Raw genomic sequence first — 20,228 nt, 5'->3', positions numbered from 1 at the left:
CTGAATAGTTATTTCGTAGCTATTCACTCTGAATGTACTCTGATGTATGATTTTAAATAACTGGTTTCTTAATCTAAAAATTTATATGGAAGATTAATTGGGATTCCACTGTAGTAACTTGGCAATATAATCCTATGTATGTACGTCATATATATACACATATGTATGCGCGCACACGCTTCTTGTGTTTGCTTGCCTAGGGAAAATATTTTATGGAGTTTTGAAGGGAAAAGGGGAATTAGCTGCCCAGCTCAGATTCCCTTTCAATAGGAACTACGTGCCAGACTCCTCTCCCTGTCGCTATTCCCTGTGCAATAGGTGGGATAGGCGATAGATGCCTCTAGCGAACTGGACGTCGGGCTGACATTCCTGTGCTCTCCTCAAAGATCTGGGGAAAATTCTGCTCTCAAAGATATGACTGTAATAAGCTAAAAGGAAATATGGTATGTGCTTCTGAGTCAGCAACTCATCGACCGGTACCATGTACTGCAAGCCGATTCTTAAACTTATTTTCCTGTTAGAAACGTGCCAATTTACTCCGCTCATCTCATCGTGGGTATAGTAAGGAAAACAGCTCCCAGGTGACCAAATCTGCTACACGTACAATTCCACGCATTTGTTCAGCTAATTGCTTTCAGAAATAACAATGTATTGCTAAGCAAACTAACAAAATTATACACATGCAACTATAACATAACATCGAATTACAACTACACGCCAGCTGACACCGTTTCATTAGAAGTAATGGCACTATAGGAGACAGAAAGCTAACACAAATCAAGGCAATGTAATCTGGAATGATGAGATACAAATTGAAGGAAGAAGCATTATTCTATTTATTTATTTTACCATCTTCTATTTGACATTGTTTTGTGATCCAAGCCAATTAATCTTTCTAGTACAAAAATCCCAGCAGAGCTCAAGGCAAGTGTAGGTGCTTAATGAACGACAGAGCAGACAACTCAAAGCGCAACGAGATGAACAGAGTGCCGCGAAGGTAAAGCATATCTACAACTTATTTCCTGCATTAGTTTAGGGAAGTAGCAGGTTTTTAACGTGTATTTACAAATTAGCCCTCAAATTTATCCCCAACTTTAGTTATAATACGCATCTGCGGTAGAGATAACAGAATTCACCTTGAGCACTGTATGACTGTCTCACAATACCTAACAAGGTCGTAAAATAAGCATCACCATCAGTGAAAAAAAAAATCCAGCACGTTTGAATGAAAAGACTAATGTTTTGGGCTACTCAGATTGCACCAAACTGAGGAAAGTTTTTACTATTAGAAAAAAATTTCATATTTCAATAGATTCAATCAGACAGATAGCACTGAAGCAGTCTAATGTATTAGTTAGTGTTTGTAAAGTACTTTGAAGATGAAAAGTCTTACTGGTATATACGTGCTAAGTATTATTATAATTACAGATAGAATGTAATACTCGATAAGACATCATCCTATGGGAATTTGCAGAAGCTGTATTTTGGAGTGAAAGTAATTTCCCATTACATTAAAAAGTTGTTGCAGAAAAGTTTGCCTGTGAGTATTCAGTAGAATGAATAGCAAACTGCGGCTCTGGATTCAGGAGAAAAGCTTCACTACGTTACTCAGAGCGCATTGCTGCTTCCTCCACTTGGGCAGCAATCAGCAAGCTGCGAAGGAAGGGCAGCTCAACCCTTTTTAGATCTGAGCCCCGTTCTCTAGTACCGCAGGTGTTTCAGGTTGCAGACTGAATGTGTTGGCATTCTGTAATTATAATAGAAAGAATTTATAAGACCCTGGTGTGCAACTCGTTTTTAACATGCAAATTCCCTGTTTTCAGCGTTTCAACTTTCAAAGGCTTGTGGCAGTTTAAAAGCAATCCTCTTATAAGTGTATAAATTGCAATGATTATAGGAACAAGTTGTAATTGTTTCTAGTAAGTTTTTAGGAGTCTTTGATGTTATGATTAGTGTTTTGTATGTTAATATATTGATATGGGTGCTTATTTGCCTGCATGCTTGTATGCTGAAATGGTCACTAGGTTGCCTCAGCAAACAAATCTTTGATCTCAGTAGGTCTGTTTGGTTAGAAATAAAACCTAAAAGAAATTAAACAAGAACAGTGCATGTTCTGAAGTATTCACAAAGTGCTGAGACTGGTGATTGAAACACAAGGAAGGAAAGTCACAATTTTGCAACCTGATCTTCAAGGTGAATGTCAAAACCAGCTACAGTAAATAAGTTATTCTTTTTCCATGTATTCAAGTCCTGGTTTTTGTAGGTTGCTGATTGTTTTTTTTTTAAAAAAACATACTGTAATGATACCACATTCACAAAGCTTTCGCAGTGACTGACCAAACAGCGTGGTGCATTGTCCGTTGCACTATGGACTGAAACCAAGGCTCTTTGGGTTGGTTCAAGATGCAAGACAAAAGCCTCTGCATCTTGAACCAAAGTAGCTGTTAGATATGCTAAGTTAGACAAAGTGCGCTTGGCGGGCCTCGTAAGAACTCACACTGACTTGAGCAAATCTGACAATTCACATAAGACAGAAATGATATGCATTTCCACTAGCTAATACATTCCAGTGAAGCATCATCATGCCAAGCCACTACACAGAGACTGGAATGTCAGAGGTGACAACCCTGAAATCCAGTTCCAGTTATCTTCTGTTACCATGCTGACATGAAGTCTTATCATAGCCCAATCAAGTTCACATTCATCCTACAAAACCAGATTTCAGTTAGTAGTCTCCCATGTAATGTAACATGGAGAAATGCTATCCAGTATGTCCAATAAAATGTCAGAAAGAATTCAGCTATTTAAAGTGTATAGATTTTACTGATGTTTCCCAAGAAGCACTAACTCTCGGAGAGAAACGGATGGTATGTCTTATGTCAGCTGACGCCCTTCTGTGTTTATAAGCATTTAGTACACTACAGACACCAGGTGGGGTTTTTATATCGTTAAAAGAAAAAAAATGCAAAACCAGAACATGGTAGGAAAATGGGAATGAAAACTGTTCAACTTCAAGGGGAGACAAACTACTTCATTTTCCTTTTATGCAACAGGTATATTTTTATCTCAGTACCTTACACAAGAAAGTAGAGAAAAAAATCAGCTTGTGTTTACCTTTGCTGTACACAATGCAGTTGTTTTTGTTGTCTTCTACTCCTTGCCAAGTCACATCCAGCAACCACTTGGGGCCAGCAGTCAGTACCATAGGGACTGAAGCCTTTGTCTTCTGTAGGAAGGATGATAACAAACAGATGCCGTTTGCTTGCCTTGATTAAGAACTTGAATAATAATAGTAATAATCATTTTATTTGCAAACAACAAAATCTCCAAACCCATAAGCCAAGGTCTTATTCCCCTGCCTCAGGATTTTTTTTTAAGAAGACACAAGCAGTAAGCTTTAGTTCTTTCATTGATTGAATGGTGAAACTATTATCAAGGATTTTTCCGAATGATATTGGATCAGATCTCCAAGATTAAGCAGATCTCTGGTGGCTGAGAATTATAAAGGGGATGCAGATGACTTTCACAGCAAAGAGCCAAGTGTTTAGAAGTGAACTTTAGATACATTGTACTTCATTATCAATGGGATCTCACTATTTCCTGAAACAGACAGGAAAGAATTTAAAGAATCGGTATCCATTTCAAAGATCTGTCCTGGGTAACATTTGTATTATCATAGGAAATTGTTCTGAATGGATAATGGAATTTTTCCCCTTTTGCTAAATGTTGATGTGTGATTTTACTATGTCTGAAATAATAATAATGCTAATGATTCGCTGCACTTTTGTCTCCAAAAAGACTATAAAAGAACCTGTATTAAAAAATTCAAAGGCACAGAAGTAAAGCATGATATCCATTGCACCTGAAAGGCGTGCAGGCAGAGAGATGCACATTTAACAAAACCATCTCCTGTGTATATTTCAGATTCTATATTTAGAGAATTTGGTATTTGAGGAGATAAGGTAGAGGCTTCAAATTTATTAACACTTAACTCCTTTTACTGATCAAATGGCAAAAACCCTGTGGGTAATCCTGAGTTTGTCGGTGTGTGGCACTGAGATGCCGCTTAGACTTCTACCATTCACAGTTCTTTTTCTCTATATCAAGCATGAAACCACACCAGAGAGTACAAAATATCAACCATGAAACCACACCAGAGAGTACAAAGTACAACAGCCACCACGTAACTTTTAACTATTTTTTTTTTCTGGGATATACTTCTGTCCAAGACATTCCAACATTTTCTAAGAGCATTTGATTAATTATTTTTATATTCCACCAGTAATTCTCTAGTTGGCTCCAGCCATGTTCTGTTGTGCTATTCTGTATGGTTACGAGAGTTAAAAAAAATTTAAGATATGGAAAATCATATATTTACATGGACATTCCAGATGCATTGGCCACATCTATTATCTATGACTGTTCTAGAAATGTAGTGAAAAATATTAAGGGTTACCATAGAACATATTACATTACCAAAATATACACAAAAGTATTTACTGAAAATAAGATACTATTTAAATTATTATAGTTATAAAAGATTAAATTAATAATCTTAAATAAGATATAGCTAATAGATTTTATGACATCAATATTTTAATAAAGATGATAGAATAAGACATACTGAATGCCACACTTCACATTTTGAGGGTTTTTTTTCATCTCTTTATTCTCTAATACTGTTTTATCAAGTATAGTATTTCTTGCATAATTTGCATTTTATATTTCGCATTTTTTATACAAATGTTTATGCATAAGTCACACTTATTCTATATGCACTCCATGACATTATTCATCTTCTAGAAGTGTTGGAAAAAACAGATATAAATGAAGAATGAAATTACTAAGAAGGAGTGGAACAGCTCACAACAACATACCTACCTAGAGTAAAAACACTGCAACCAGAGACATGCCATGCCTCAATTCCTAATACTGTTTTTGCTAGGGGAAGTTGCAGGAAGTGTGTTTGCTTATATGGACTGTTACAAGAGCCAACATTTGAAATTCCTATTTCTAATTGGCCAGTAAACTAGACAATATTTAAAAAAAAATAAAAAAAATTGGTTAGGTTCATATATAAATCACCAAGAAGCCTGATATTGCCAATTATGAAATCAGTGCAAAGTATTTACACGTGGACTGCACAGAAAATAATGATGTAAATGAGGCATGAACTGAAAAAAAATCTGCAACAGATGAGATGAAAGGTAATCAAAGTATCATTTCTATCTTCTAGCATAGAAAAGTCTGGACTTTAGTGTCATTTACACCAAAACAGCACTAAGGCTGCTATGGAAACAAGGAAGAGTGACTATTCTTCACATCACTGAGAATCATACCCAAATTAAACACAAGCTTTAGCAGGAATGTTAGCAACTGTGACTGCATAGCAATAATGAAGAGGAGGACCAGGACATGTTCCTACCACATGCCGCATTTCTCCAACTGCCATTTCAGTTCAAGCCTTTAACATGTTTTTTGTGCTTATATGTGCTCTCAGTCTCTGGTAATCCTAAATAAAACCAAATACAGTGCAATATTATCGAAGTAGTGGACTTTTCCAAGTACACCATAAATGATTCGGATGTTCAAACAAGCCTCTTTTTTAAGTTGGAGGCCAAGTTAAAGAAGAAACCCAAACCAAAACAAAAATTCTATCTTTTCAGTGCAGAAGGGATCATCTATTTAATTTTCACAAGATCTAATTCCTATTTCTGGTTTTCTTCTTCCCAGGCATCTGACATTTCATTGACTCTCTCCCATCTGTAAGGGTATTATTTGCATTAAGGTGGTATCAAAAAGCCTCAAATAATATCAAATCTTCTTGTGCTGGGCAATAGTTTATTATCTACATAGACAGGACAAATAATACATCCTGGGAAAGGATTATACTTAACTACATACTGCTGAAGAAGAAATGAGATGCCGAGATACCATTTGACTTTCTCATGGAGATTAATTTCTCCTTTAGTAAGTGGCAGGCTTAGTCTCAGGCCACCGCCCATTTCTTCTAGCCAACGAGAGGAGACCAGGCTGGTGCCTCATCCCTTCTGAGGTGAAGCCGCAGCAGGTAGACTGAGCACCAGCAGTCAGGATGTGAGTTCACTTTGCCACCCCCCATTTACAGGGCTTTTTTGGAACGTAAAGAACTACATGGAGATCACTAAATTAGCTTCCAGGTCAGCTTGGCAGTAAAACTTGTAATCGGTTCAGCAGCTGTGAGTGGTCTCTAGGCACTAGAGATAGGCTGGAGGAGGAACAGGGTGTTTCGTCTCACAGCTCTGCTAGCCCAGAAGAGCTGGTGGACACCTCAAAAGAATTTCCCATTCTCCCATAGCTCTGCTCCCAAGCTGCACAGATATGTAAATAAACTTCTTTTAATATGAAAGAAAAACTTCACAAGGCCCTGGCTGCTTGCAAAGCTTGGCAGCTCCACTAAGGGAGACGGGCAATGGCTTCTCTTTGAAGTACCTCACAGGCATATTGTGTGAGCTGTAAGACGAGTCAGGACCACCGCAGCAGTTCTTGGGGTCTGGCATCCTGTGAAGTTCACACGTTCATAGGAGGTGTTCACCACTGACAAAGGCTTGCTCTTGTTGTGCCTTATTACATAGTAAGAATTGAAGCAAGCCTGCTGATTCAGGAAAGGCCATTTCCCTAAAATGGTTAAAATGAAAAGACCCCAGTCCAAGATAACAAGAAGCTATGGTTAAATCAGTCATGCCTTTATCACCTCAAGATTAGACTACTGCAATGCGCTATACCTGAGGCTACATTTTAAATCCATTTGAAAGCTGAAGCTGGTGCAGAATGCGGCAACCCGCTTGTAAAGCAGGATATCGTGCTTTGAGCGCATTACACCAGTGCTTTTTAATCTGCACTAAGTGTCTGTGGGATTTAAGGCACTGGTTACAACCTGTGAAGCCTGGGACCTGTCTGTTTGAGATACCTAATTGAGACCTGCCAGGTCCTTTGCCCTAACCATACAACCACAGCTGTTCCACCGAGGAACATGAAGAAGGACTTTCTTGGCTTGACACAGAAGAAACTCTTGGCAGGGCAACGTGTTTTTCACGACAGCTCTTTACCTTTGGGACACCATCCTACTTGAAGTAAAGTATGTTCATGCTTTGACTCTCAGAGAGTACTACGAAAACCATCCTGTAATTCCTAAGATGTATTTGTCATGTTGTAACGTTTGGTTGGTCATTCCCAAAACGGTGGTGGTGGTGGGTGTTAGCTACTTGATGCTATGGGTTTTTTACAGCACTATTAGGAATATCTCTAATTTAAGAAAGGTACCTATTTACAAAAAAGCTTTCCTGACACAGGAGCAACAATGTTACAGCTGCTTAAAAATAAGACTTCAAAAACCAAACAAAATTTTATTTCTCCCTCCAAAAGAACTGTTACAAATCACTCAAAAGCTTACAAAACATTCTGCCTACCGCCTAAGTATAATCATAGGGATCTACTAACACGCATGTCCATAAGATGGGGCCATACAATAGTAACCTCACATTTTGGAAATGAGGGCATGTTATAGAACCGCAATATTGTTCACTGCTCTACACTAGGTAAATGTGTATTCTACACTTGAGCCATTTTTACCTGAAAATGCAATTTCTGCTAATGTCTTCATGCCGTAATGTGACAAATTTGACAAGCACAAACAGGGTCAAAACTGTGATCTCTCAGGGAACAATTAGAATCAGCTAATGAGGATAAAAGAGGTCAGGCAGGCATCCACTTTTCACTAACCTTTGAAGCAACTGGACAAACAAGGGAGGTAACCCTCAATAAATGTTTATATTCAGTCAAGAGGTTAATGGAGATAAAAATAGTCATCACAGCATGCCGAAAATAGTTCTGCGCTCTCGCTAAAAGGAATCAGTGCTGACAAGTAACGTTAGATGGGCTCTTCCCTGCAAAGATTTCTAACATATGATGTGTGTGGCCTGGCAGAAACTTGAGGAAACCCCCACGCTGAAGAGAAATACGGTATGAGCAAGTTGTTTGAAATCTATGAAATTCTGATGTCAAATGCCTGATCGTTGCTAGCTGTTTCCTAAGAAGCTGTGCCAGAGCAAGAAATAGGTACTGAGCTGATGTTCATTAAGTCACTGTGACATGACCATCCTGTTCCTGGCATGGCGTTCCAAAAAGTGTTCAACATTATCTAAGGAGATGTACCGTTCATTGAAAATCACTACATTTTTACCTTTACCTATTTGTTTTTCTTCAATCAGTACAAGGCTCTATAACATAGAAACTACTTCCTTAAAGTACTCTCACCAAAACAGAAGAAAGTTGCTGGAGACTGAAGATACTCAAGGGCTTTGCTTCTAATTGTATTTTGGTTCCTACAGTTTTTCTTTCTATATCTTCCAAAGAGCCTGAGTTCCCATAAAAGATACAGACGATTACCAAAATGTCTTTGTGCCCTCGGAGAAAGTTCTGATCCCCCACTGTGCAGTGTTACTTTATACAGCCAATTAAAAACAAGACTGTACTGGGAGGTGAGCTGTAGATATACCTTGGGTGCAAGAGTCTCGTAAACACCAGTTAATACAGACTGGTAAACACCAGTTAAGACCAGTTTCTACTTTGAAATTCAGTTTAAACTCAATTTGATCGTCACAGGGTTGATGTACCTTCTGACATGCTGAAACTGTATGTTAACCTCTCAAGAGGTTAAGTTCACCTTTGGTCGTCACCATACTCAATACAGCAAAACTTCATAAGCTCATCAAATCAGTTCAGTTGGGAAGGTCTCCAAGGGGCCATTCTGGACTGAGCAATAGCAGAGATTTACATAGGTCTCAAACTACCCCTAATTAATTAATAATTTTTTAAAATATTTTGAATAAGAAGAGTGGTAACTCCACTTTATCACCTCACGCTTACATTGACAGTCTCAATGTATTTCTTTACCATGTAACTGATCACAAATTCATCAGACATTAAGACAAGCCCATCCAAACAGCCCAGTGGACAGACACAGACCCTGATTTTGTTGTCGATTTGTGTGCAGTCAGCTGGACTGTCTTTCAATTTGTGTAGCTTCCCTGAAAACTCTTATCTTTTTCCAAGGAGGACTCGGTCTTGGAATAATATTTATCTCAAGAGCTTCTCTGGAAACCCTGCCAGTCAAGGCCGGTGGCAGCACTTCACAGTGCCACGGCTTTCTTCGCTAGACATGCGGAGGCAACTCCTCTCCACTCACAGGAGATTGGAGACGTCAGGAGGTTTTCTGTGCTGTAGTTCCATATTGATGACAAACATCACCAAATAAAGCAAAGACACGGCAGCCTCCGGCCTACAAACACTGACTCTGGAATTGTACAATTGTACCAGGATTTCAGTTTTCACAGCCCCAGCTATGTCTATCAGTGACATCTTAAATCGTAAACTAAATGCAATTTTGCAATCCTTACTAATTTTGCAGTCCTTACCTCTCGTGGTTGAAAAGAAACGTTTTGAAAACCTGCTAAAAATGTAATAGATGCAGTTAATTTCACCTACATCTGCAGACCACCTGGGATAACTGTTTTAGTTATTACCTTACAACTTTATGGCATCCAGTGTTTCAGAGGAGTGTTCCAGTACCATCCATCAGATGCCTGCCTTATGGCTAGATGAAGAGACTACAAGAATCCATTTGCCTGCACAGATGTAACCGGTGTTCTGGCATGTTAAGTGGCAGAAAGAAGATAGACAGACAAATTGTTGCTTGTGATGGGCCATGAAACTAGTGATGGAGAAATGAAGGAGGCGTCAGTGTTACTTCCCAGTATCTTGGACAAAGTGAGAGGGAAAAAGTCCTCAAGTCCCTTCTGCCCAAAGCTCTGGATTCTCGTTATGTAGCGCTAGTGGTTAACAGGGCAGCGCTGCACCTCCAGACCGGCTGGTTGTGAAACAACTTGCATCATTCCTAGCCTACAGTGCGTTACACTGGGCTATTTATTTTGGGATTATCTGAAGAGGGAGTGTCTTCAGGGGTGGGTTGTTTTTTTTTGGTGACAGAAGAAAAAGAATTGGTAACATTTGAAGAGGCTGTGGTCAAACCAAAGCTTTTAAATGTTTCAGACACAAAAAAGGGGAAAAAAAAAAAAAGAAAAGTACACACAGATGGAATCCCAAAAGACAGCTGGGATTCCCTGCAACTGAGAAACCCTGCTGTTTACCCCAAGAGATCATCACTTGTCAAGTGACAAAACTGAACATACATTTCACCATATATCCAGAAACCTAATGCAGACCAACGAAAATATTCAAACAAAAAAATACGCCCTAGGTCTGTTAATATTTTCCAACACTTGTCATGACTTCAATATGATTCCAAAATTTTTATTAATATCAAATATGCCTGCTGATGAATGTCCCTAATGTGAATTAAATGTACACTAAACGCTGAGATCATTTCATGTTACCTAGCTAAAATGGATTTTTTTCAAATCTATAAAATAAACATAAATCAAATCTTACTGTAACTTAGGAACAAAATAATGGCTGTCAAAAGCAACTTTAGCTTGTTCTATTTAATCCAGGATCCCCTTGGAACCCATCTTCAAACTCTTCCCCAGAACCAGGAAGATTTAAAATAATTAATTCAGATTCTGGAGCAGCTGTTCCTAGCTGAGAGTCCTTGGCGATTCCTTCTGGCTGCTTGCTACGTGGTCCTGCAGGAGGCGACAACCAACTGATAGGAACAGGAATGGAAAAGCTGGAAAGTGGACCTCTGAATGCTCAGTGAGCTTCCCCTGCCCACACCAGCCTACGTTGATGGGCTTTCTACTCCTGGCCTTCCCTCTTCGACAGCGTTTTCACCTGGCTTCACTCCACAGCTGCTCCTCCCCTGCCCTGTGCTCCTACCTTGCCCTTTCTTCCATTTTGTATGTACCTGACTAACTATGCCTAGATAACTCCTCCCTTTCCCAAAGGGCATGGCATGGACAGCAGTGTGTTTTGCCACCACTCTCTTGACTTGACTTTCTCATTATATTTCTTCTATTACTCTCTGTCCTGTTCATTTCACTCTGTGGGAAAACAGCAAACCGGCTTCTTAGTCGGCGCTGCGATTAGCATAAATGTGATTAGGATATTCTGAGACTTGACAACACTAGGTGAATCATCGCTGTTGTGGTGAGTTGATACCTGCGGGGAGCAGGCCCACTGTCATTGTGCCTTAGTGCTCGGGTATCTGCCGGGAGTGTTGAACCTTTCCGCTTTACTGTAAAGTTGAATGCTTTGGATAATACTATTTCAGAGATGACATGCACCTGTACCGATGAAATCACACTACATATAACTTATCTTTAGACAAGATATAATGCAGTGCGACTTGCACACTTTCACACTGAATTATCAGTGCATTTTCCCTACTGGGTTAACCTCCCTGTTGTAAATTATTGTCTACTGTAAGGATTAGGTCTCTCTTTCTACTAATGCGACCACATTGACATTTGCCAGTAAATATTTTCTGAATGCACCTGCTTGAATGTAACTCCTTTCACTTTTGCTAAACATTTTTAGTGTTAAATATATGAATACTCTGCTCAGTATGGCTCAGCTGTAATTTTGCAAACATCATGATTACTCTGGATGGGTTGAGGAACTAAACTCTGGGATAAACCATCAGTCCCTGTTAATTGTCTGACATTTGGTTTCATACTTTGCACAAAGATCATTCGGGCCTGGGATAGTTAATGTCACAACAGATATTCTAGATGAGCAAGGAGACAATTACAGAGGTTTTGCTGGAAGACGTGAAGGCATTTACATGGTATATGGGTTAATTCTGCCTGGTCCCACTGTCTAGCTATTCACGCTGAAACCGTCCACGATGGTTGCTGCATCTACAGCTTGCTTACAGTGTGGTACTGAATAATTTCTGTTTTGCACCAATTTTGGATTTTTTTCCTCTGTTGTACTTTTTCTTACCCTGGAATGGATACTTTAAACCATCATTTCCAGAAGTCCAAATTTCACGTATTGTATGTATTTATTTTTATCTAAGGAATCCATTAAAATACAAAAATAAAAAAGGACATGCATAACGCCTTCTATAAACAGTCCATTACACACCTCTATAGGTTAGTTAATAGTTATAGATTCTACTTATTATATAGTATTATTACTTTGTTTGGAACTACAAACACAGCTTGTGTATTTTACTTTAGAAATGTTTTTGTCATGAAAAGTGAATAAGAAAAAGTCATGCTTTACCATCAGTAAAAGATAATATTTTTTAATTTCACTTTTTTTCTTTTCCCCCAGAACTAAAATGGTAGAAAATAAACAGTTCTCTGTATATGTTTGTCCAGTATTTTAACTGTATAATCCAGTGCAGCTCTATTAGGGTTATATTTCCAATGAATATTGTGAGGCCTTTATGAAATACATATTTAATACAAAGGTATTGTAGTCAATGGTGTAGGTATTACAGCGCAATTCTCTTGATGATCATGACACAATACTCAAACTTCAGTGGTGCAGACACTGAATGCACACAAAATATTATATATAAACTCCTACCTAACTCATTTGAAATAGTATTGGGGAATAGAAACAAATCTTCTGTGCTTTTCTTCCCAATTTTTAAAGATTTTAATACGTGTTTTTATATAGATATTTCTGTATATGTCTTTACCAACAGGAAACTTGGTACTTTAAAGTAACAGTATAACTCCAATATACAATCCTCTGCCCAAATTTTGTATTTGTTAAGACAGCATGATGATTTAAGGTAGAATTTGAACGCATGATTCAACAACCAGAAGTCTATATGTTTGACTTTGATTAATTATTTTTAGTTCAGTTAAAACATCCCAGTTTATCTCATTTTAAGATTATCCTTGACATATTTAGAAATCCTAATGCAGATTTTATGGCCCACACCTATCCCTGATGGTGCTAATGGACTCGACATAATGAATCATTCTAATTTGGATGAAAGGACCACACAACATTGTGGCAGTCCTTTAGAGAATTAAGGCTCAATTCTGATCTTCCAGACTTATGAATGCGTTTTTGGGATTAGGCCGCATATCTGTACATCTGTTGAGTCTCAAGGGGTGTATACTCAGCTAAGTATTCTGACCTTCCAATGTACTGTATCAAATGTGTGGCCTTGGGATATGAAAGGATTTGATTACAACTGTATTTTAACACTGATTTAATATATAATTACGGGGTAAAACCTAATTCCTCGTTACATCTTCATGTAGAAAATTCCATCGCTATTAAGCAGACACCAGGATATTTTTCACCCAGTGAGTAGGACAGTAAATGGAAGAAACTGAAACACCCACCCAGGATAATGTAAGATCAAGGACAATCTTCTTAGGGACGGCTTTAAAATCAGCGTCTTGTGTCCATAAAAAACAAGTTTAAATTATCTCCCGTGAGTGTGTTGCTAGTTGGTACGCTGTTGCATTATGCATGATTCTTGACTGCTTATGTAAAAATAAACGGGAACAGGGCTCCATTAGTGATTTTCAATGTTACTCTGTTTTCTTGTCTACAAGTAATAAGGAGAGGAATTAACTTTACATATATATATAATATGGATGGAAAAGTTTGTAAATAATTGGAATTTTTGGTTATTCTTTATTGACTTGTAATTTCTATTTTCCAGTCAATCAAAGACAGAATGTTGTAAAATTTCCTTTAGCTGGTGAACCTCTCGTAAGATACACATAGTGTTTTCATGTAGAAATCTTAAATGTTTTGATTCCACTGAAAACCCCTTCCCAAATATTATCAGTTAAAAACCCCACAAAATATTAAAATTGACTTCACAAGAAATTAACACATGACTATGCAGAATTTTAGGGGCTTTAATATTTCTTCCATTCCAACAAATTTTGTATAGATTTTTAAAGAAATAGCAATGGTATTGAGTAACTGATTAATACGGGGATTTCAGAGAAAATACATTTCAAAATTCTGTGGGTTTTCATCAATATGATCTTTCACAGATGTGAATTATGGATTAACGGTGCTTACATTTTCTTTATCATTTCAGAAGGCTTGGACCAGGAAGATGAACTGAGCAGAGCAGCACCTTTACCTTGCGAGCAGTTACTTTCTTCCAGTTGAAGAATATGTTACACATAATCAGGTCATTTTTTTTCCCCACTGCCTTAAAAGCGTGAGGATTTGGTTGGGTTTTTTTGCTGTTCTCACACAAAAAATGAAAATGAAGTTCCCTAAAATGCCCAATGGCAGATTAAAAGCATCCTCATTTTTCGTAGCTTGTATGAACCAGTTGTGTAACACAGCGCTCATTTAAACTGCTTCAATGTACTGATTATATGCCGCATAACGAAGAACTGCAACTATGCAAGTTTCCATGAAAAAAAAGAAGTTTTCAAAGAATGGGTGAAGGTCCTTCACTGGGACTGGAGATAAAGATGGAGAGTCCAGCAGCGGGACTGGTGAGTATGGGGCTCTGGTTCCGGTAAGACTCAACAAACAGCTCAGATCAGAATCTAAAGTGCAGGAAAACAGCCTGTAGCTCCGAGATTAGCTTTCTCACACTATTCCTGAGTTAAGCCAGTACAAACATCATCATGAATGCATAATTATGATTACGCACTACACTATGCATAATAGATCTTAAAATCTGGAAACAAAGAAGTAGCGTAGGAATGCTGTTTTCAGGCTTTTGGTTTCGAACACAATGAAGCTGGGTGTAAGGGTAAAAGACTTTCTGGAAGTAAAAATAGTTCCAAGAAAATACATTTTACTTGGGAAATTCATTCAGATACTTATGAAACATTTACGCATAAAAGAAGGGCTAAAAGGGAGATAGGGACCTGGTGCTATGTTTATAACTTGAAAATAACAACGAATGAAGTCCAAACCCCTCTCATTTTAACATGTTTCAGGGAACTCAAAAAACCACTTGGAATAAGCAACAATAGACAAAGAAGCTGGCAGCCTGGCAAGTTTATTTAAAGGATCTTTTTCTCAGAAAGAAAGAAATTGATTTTTTGCAATTCTTTGCAGCAAGAATTTAACTGTGAAACAATGTCCGTTTCTGGGACTGAGGGACATACGCAGGCTGGTATCCTGAGTTTAAATGACAGTATTGATAGAAGAGCGATGCAGCTTGCTTAAAGGGAACTGATGGATTCACTCACTTTCATGTGTGCAAACAAAAGAGTGTGAAAAAGTTGAATGGAATAACTGAGTACACCTACGACTACAGAATATTGGTCTCAAACTCCTGCCAGTCACCAGTCTACTGACTAAGCCTCTTCAGGACAGCAGTGCTGCAGCTCCGCGTTCTCAAACAGGACCCCTCGGGAGCTGTTTGGGATCACAAGTCCAAGGAGAGGTCCTGAAGTGGAAGTGGGCTGACTTTCAAAAGTAGGGAGCATCAAAAAGATCAACAAATTTGCACCTAGGCCACAGGAGTCAGGTTAATTTATTTTTTTTTCTTTCTATGAAACAAAAACTCAGAGTGGTAATAACAATCGCGCTGGGTGCCACCACATTGCGGACTGAATTTAAGTGATTAGAAAACTGTTCTACTGTTGGCTCAGACCAGTTTCACAAACAATGATTTTTTAATTCCAGAAGGTAATTTTTGCTTGAAGGCCTTTCCTGGTTCAAATAAAATCAAATCAAATCCCTTGTGCTTCCAATAAAATTTTCAAATCAATTTTCAGATACCTGAGCAAAAAAAAAAAAAAAGCCAGCTTCCAAATGTTCCCAGTACTTCAATATCCCAGTGAAGTCAATAAAAGGAAAAGAAATCCCTCTTCAGCGCATGTGTTATGGAGCCAAGAAAGCAACCTAACACCACAAACGGCATCAGCGGTATGAAAAATCGAGAGCTCTACAAGAGCAAAAGCTTTAGAAATTGGCAGAATCAGAGAAGTCCAGGCTATCAAACTACACAAGTTAGTAAAACTTTATACCAGAATTTCTCTTCTTCTTCTTCTCACAGAAATTGGCATTAAAATGCTACAGTACTCCAGCCACCCTATCCCTTTCAAACAGCTACCACATATCACTTGGCAGTAATTGGCTGCAGCTGTTGAAGGCAGCTTGAACCTGGCATCCCAACTGAGCGGGTTTCCTCCCCTGTTCCCAGGAGGCACTGGCCTCCAGGTGAGGTGTGAGGCCACCGCCAGTGTGGGACATCGGTCTCGCCTGGCAGCCACCTGGAGCAAGGGGTCACTGCAACCTCTGCACACCCGGCACCCCGCCATGGCCAGCACAAGACTTCTCAGTTTTTAAGGGAAGGAAATGAATAATCGCCTGATTTTCACAAGCTCAGATCCCATTTGCACATTGAAGGGAGGCGGCCACGTCTGCAGAGCCCGTGAGCTTCTGGCAGCTCCTCCTAATTCCAAGGGGAACAGTTGGGTGATGAACGCTCGAAAATCTGCCTCTTCGCTCCTCCGCCACGGAGGCGACCTCTGATCAAACTTTCTTTTGCTAAGCTGGGGATGGCAAATGAGCGAACATGAGGTGTGACATCAAACAAAAGAAGCAGTGCTCAAATCCGGCCCTGGCTGCGGCATGGCTTTACAGTCCACATCAGCTGCTAGCAGGAGGAAAGGGATGCTCAGGACCAAGCGCTCCCGCCACACACGGCACAGGCGACACCGGCCTCTGCTCCTTGAAAGTTCAAGTGAAACTTGATTTACAGCCACACCTTGGGCAGCGGGCGAGCGCTGGGAGAGCCGAGAGAGATCTGGACAAAGAGTGATGGGAGGTGGGGGCGGGGGGCGGCGGGTTCCCTTAGTATTATAAAAATGCATCTTATTCTGTTTTTAATCAACAAACCTTATCCAGCAATCAAGGCAGATATATAATAAGCTGAGCTACTCTGTAAATCTAAACATTCCCCACAAATAGAAAAGATACAGCCTGAGCTCTCTGATTGTTACTACGGCAACTATCTAAAATGAAAATCTTGTTAACCCTTTGCATGCTGTAGCCACCCATGCATCAGTGTTAGCTGACTTCCGCGCACTTATCTCTCCTTTTTCCCCCTCAAGAAATTCATAATTGTATTGCTTCACAGTAGTTATGCTCTGGTTATCCTATTTGAGACTGAAAGAAGTGCGATAGGTGGTAGTTTCGTATGTACAGCTGAGTTTTGTTACTTGCTCATTACTGGGATTATAGTTCAAAAAACAACTAATAAAACACAAGAGAAAATCCCTAGATTACTCCACAAGGCCTGGGATTTTGATTAAAACCTTGACAACAGGAATGGGATGCTTTCTAGTATACCCCACCACTGCTTTTTTCTTTTAGTTATGAAATGATTTGACTATAAATAGGATATTTGTCAGAGGAATTATTTTTCTGTAGTGCATTATAAACAGGCTACTTTTAAAACGCTTTTTTTTAAAGCTTCTGCTTCTTAAGTACTGCACAGAAGACTGCCAGCTATTTTAACAAAACAATGTATTAACCACCATGCTTTGAAAATTAATAGGCAGGTACTAGACTTGAAATCTCTCTGAAATGCAAGAAAATTCAGACAAACGAGAAAACTGACTTTCTAATATCTCCCAAAATAGCAGATGATTTTACAATCAAATTTATACTTGTAACTACCTGAATATTCAAGACAGTTTCACTATAACATCTACGTGGCAGTGTCATGACAAAGTGAAATTCTCTGCCGTTGAAAAGTCTTCCACAGCTCATTGCTGAAAACAACTGAAGCCATGGAAATTCTTCTGTATTTAAAGTGAAGGAAGCAGGACGTGGCCCATGGACATCAATTCTATCGATTCTTTTACTTCGTGCCTACCATGTAATTAAGAGAGCCCTTTCACTACTAGGCAGAATTCGACTCTTATGGCATTCCCAAGCATGTCATTTAAGGCAAATATGCACCATATCAATTGATTCCCACTGAACAAGAAATACTCAATTGATATTTTACAGCATTCCCTTCAGTCAATTCAACATAGATGAAGTTCTTTCCTTGGATATTTTTGCAGACCTGAATAACATACATGTAACTTGACCCAATTAATATAGCACTTTCTTTGATAAAAGCAAAATTTACATGTAACTGGGCCAATATAACTTGAAGTGACTGAAGTAGTAATTCTCTTAAGATCTTTTTGGAATGCTGTCCATAGTAAATTGAAGGTTATCAAACTTCTAGTACACTAGATTAAAGACGACATTTACAATTAAAATGGAAGAATAACCAAGTATCTTAAGATTAGTCAAATACCACTATAAAAATACTCATTTTTATTTGAATGAAACATTGACTAAGATTTTTAAGTTTGTCTAGAATTGCTTCTAACTTTAAGAAAAGAATTGGTTTAACAAAAGAAATTGGATTCTTTGTTATAAATGTTTATGTCAGTGCATGATGTTAGAAGTTAGAAATCTTAATATGTGCCATTCTGTTTCACGGAAAATGAAGCCATGAAAGTGAACAACCTAGATTCCTTTTTTTCTTCTTAATAAACACCTATGGTTTAAAAAAAGCTCACAGACTTCAGCTGCGCTGTACGCAAACTGAAGGACGGACTACTGGAACCGGGCAAAAACCACACCTCTGGTCTCACCCAGATTTTTTTAAGGTTGAGGTAATGACTCCAGCTAATTTGAGGTTTTGGATCAGGATGAGTGAGGTGCACAACACATGTTAAGGACGGTGCTGGAACACACATAGGTAAGAAAACATTCACGAGGAGAATGACATGACTTAAGTTTCTCTGACTCAGGATGTGTTCCAACTGTATTTTTCCAACTTCTGAAATACTTCCCGTTTTTCTGTAACTGATTTGATACACACTGTTAAAAGTAACTTACCTTTTCGATTTTTTTTTCAAAATCTGTATTTTTTATGAAGGCAAATGGACTATATTTTCTAGATTTAAATTTCATGTTTACAATACAGGGATCACTAGATTCATCCTCGAGGCTTTCCAAACATCAAGGCTATTTATCAGTGTTGGCTTGTTTCCCAGGAGTATGTCCGAAATAATCTAGAAATGTACTGGCTAGTCAACATACTACACATATAAGCAATTCTTTGGTAATTCTAGGAACATTTAACAATCCTAGTTTTCCACTATATTATTCCAAGTAAGAATTTAAAGAAAAACCAACCAAACAAGTGTTATCACATCACCAATTATTTTTGTGGAATTTTTATCCCCCACACCCCATCTCATTTCTGTATTACCATTAATTTGCTGCGTTTGCCTAACTCGCCTATTAACCGAATGACTTGAAGACTCTGTATCTCTTACCAGGTTGATATGTATCCCAACTCTTCTGGCTATGCTGTAGTTATATATAATTATTTTGAAAGGAAAAGATTATTTTCATGTGATTTATTTGTCCAGGTCAATTACAAGGACTTGTCTTTTGGGGGGCAAACCAGGGTGAAATGTTGTCTTCCCTGAAGAACCTTTAAAGACTTGGGGGATTCCACCACTTATTCACCAGAGAATCCAGCCTTTCCTGTGGGTATTTGTCCTCCTTGACCAGGCACAAAAAGAGTCACGGAGCTTACAGCAGGTAACAGGGTTTCTAAAAAAATTCAAAACGAAGAATGTGTCATGACCTGCGCACAGGATTTGTGATGGTGAGGCCATCCTTGGGGCGAGATTCTGCTCTGTTACTATAAATTGCTCAGTAAACCTCAGGAATCCAGCGCACAAGAATCTCACCATCTGACTGCAAATCTACAGTTCTTCAACCTCAATCTAAAATGTTTCCCAAAGCCTAACAAACAAAAACTTATGTTAAAGCTATAACGGAGGGCCAAACTTGGGAATTACCACTTTGAAAATCAGCTAAGCAAGGTTTATTTCTAACAGTAGCCATGCTTCAGGTGACTGTTGTATGTAGTCACTTTGCAGTCTCTCATCGGTGTATAACTCATGGCAGCAGAGAAAAATCGTAAAAAAAAGGTGCACTGCTGGAATCTATAGGTCATGCAAAGAAAACTTCATGGAAATATATTATTCAATAATGAAAAAAATTAGACTTTGCAATTTTAGTAAATTTTTAAGAATATGTGATTTTTGCAAAATATGACTTGATTTTGGGAAAAGACCCAGACACTCCTTGTTCTTTAGATCAATAATGATAATAAAATAGAGAATACAGCAAAATGTTCCAAATCCTGACTAATTGTGTTATGAACCCTTTAATTCTTTTCTTTAAAGTTAGCACTAGTTAAAAGTGTGCAAAATAAAATATTCAGTGTAGTTTCA

General features: G+C 38.4%; 1 protein-coding gene across 2 annotated transcripts in view; it reads right to left on the bottom strand.

Moving 5' to 3' along the window:
* ZFPM2 (zinc finger protein, FOG family member 2) overlaps positions 1 to 20,228 on the bottom strand; it is a 316,036-nt gene that overhangs the window by 105,370 nt on the left and 190,438 nt on the right. For both annotated transcript variants that reach the window (XM_074577643.1, XM_074577645.1), the window contains one exon: positions 3,115 to 3,226. In XM_074577643.1, the coding sequence (XP_074433744.1) occupies positions 3,115 to 3,226 (112 nt within the window). The remainder of the gene's footprint in view (positions 1 to 3,114; positions 3,227 to 20,228) is intronic.

Source organism: Larus michahellis, chromosome 2 (assembly GCF_964199755.1).
Source record: "Larus michahellis chromosome 2, bLarMic1.1, whole genome shotgun sequence".
NCBI classification, from domain to species: Eukaryota; Metazoa; Chordata; class Aves; order Charadriiformes; family Laridae; genus Larus; species Larus michahellis.
This window is presented reverse-complemented; position numbering and strand designations above follow the sequence as displayed.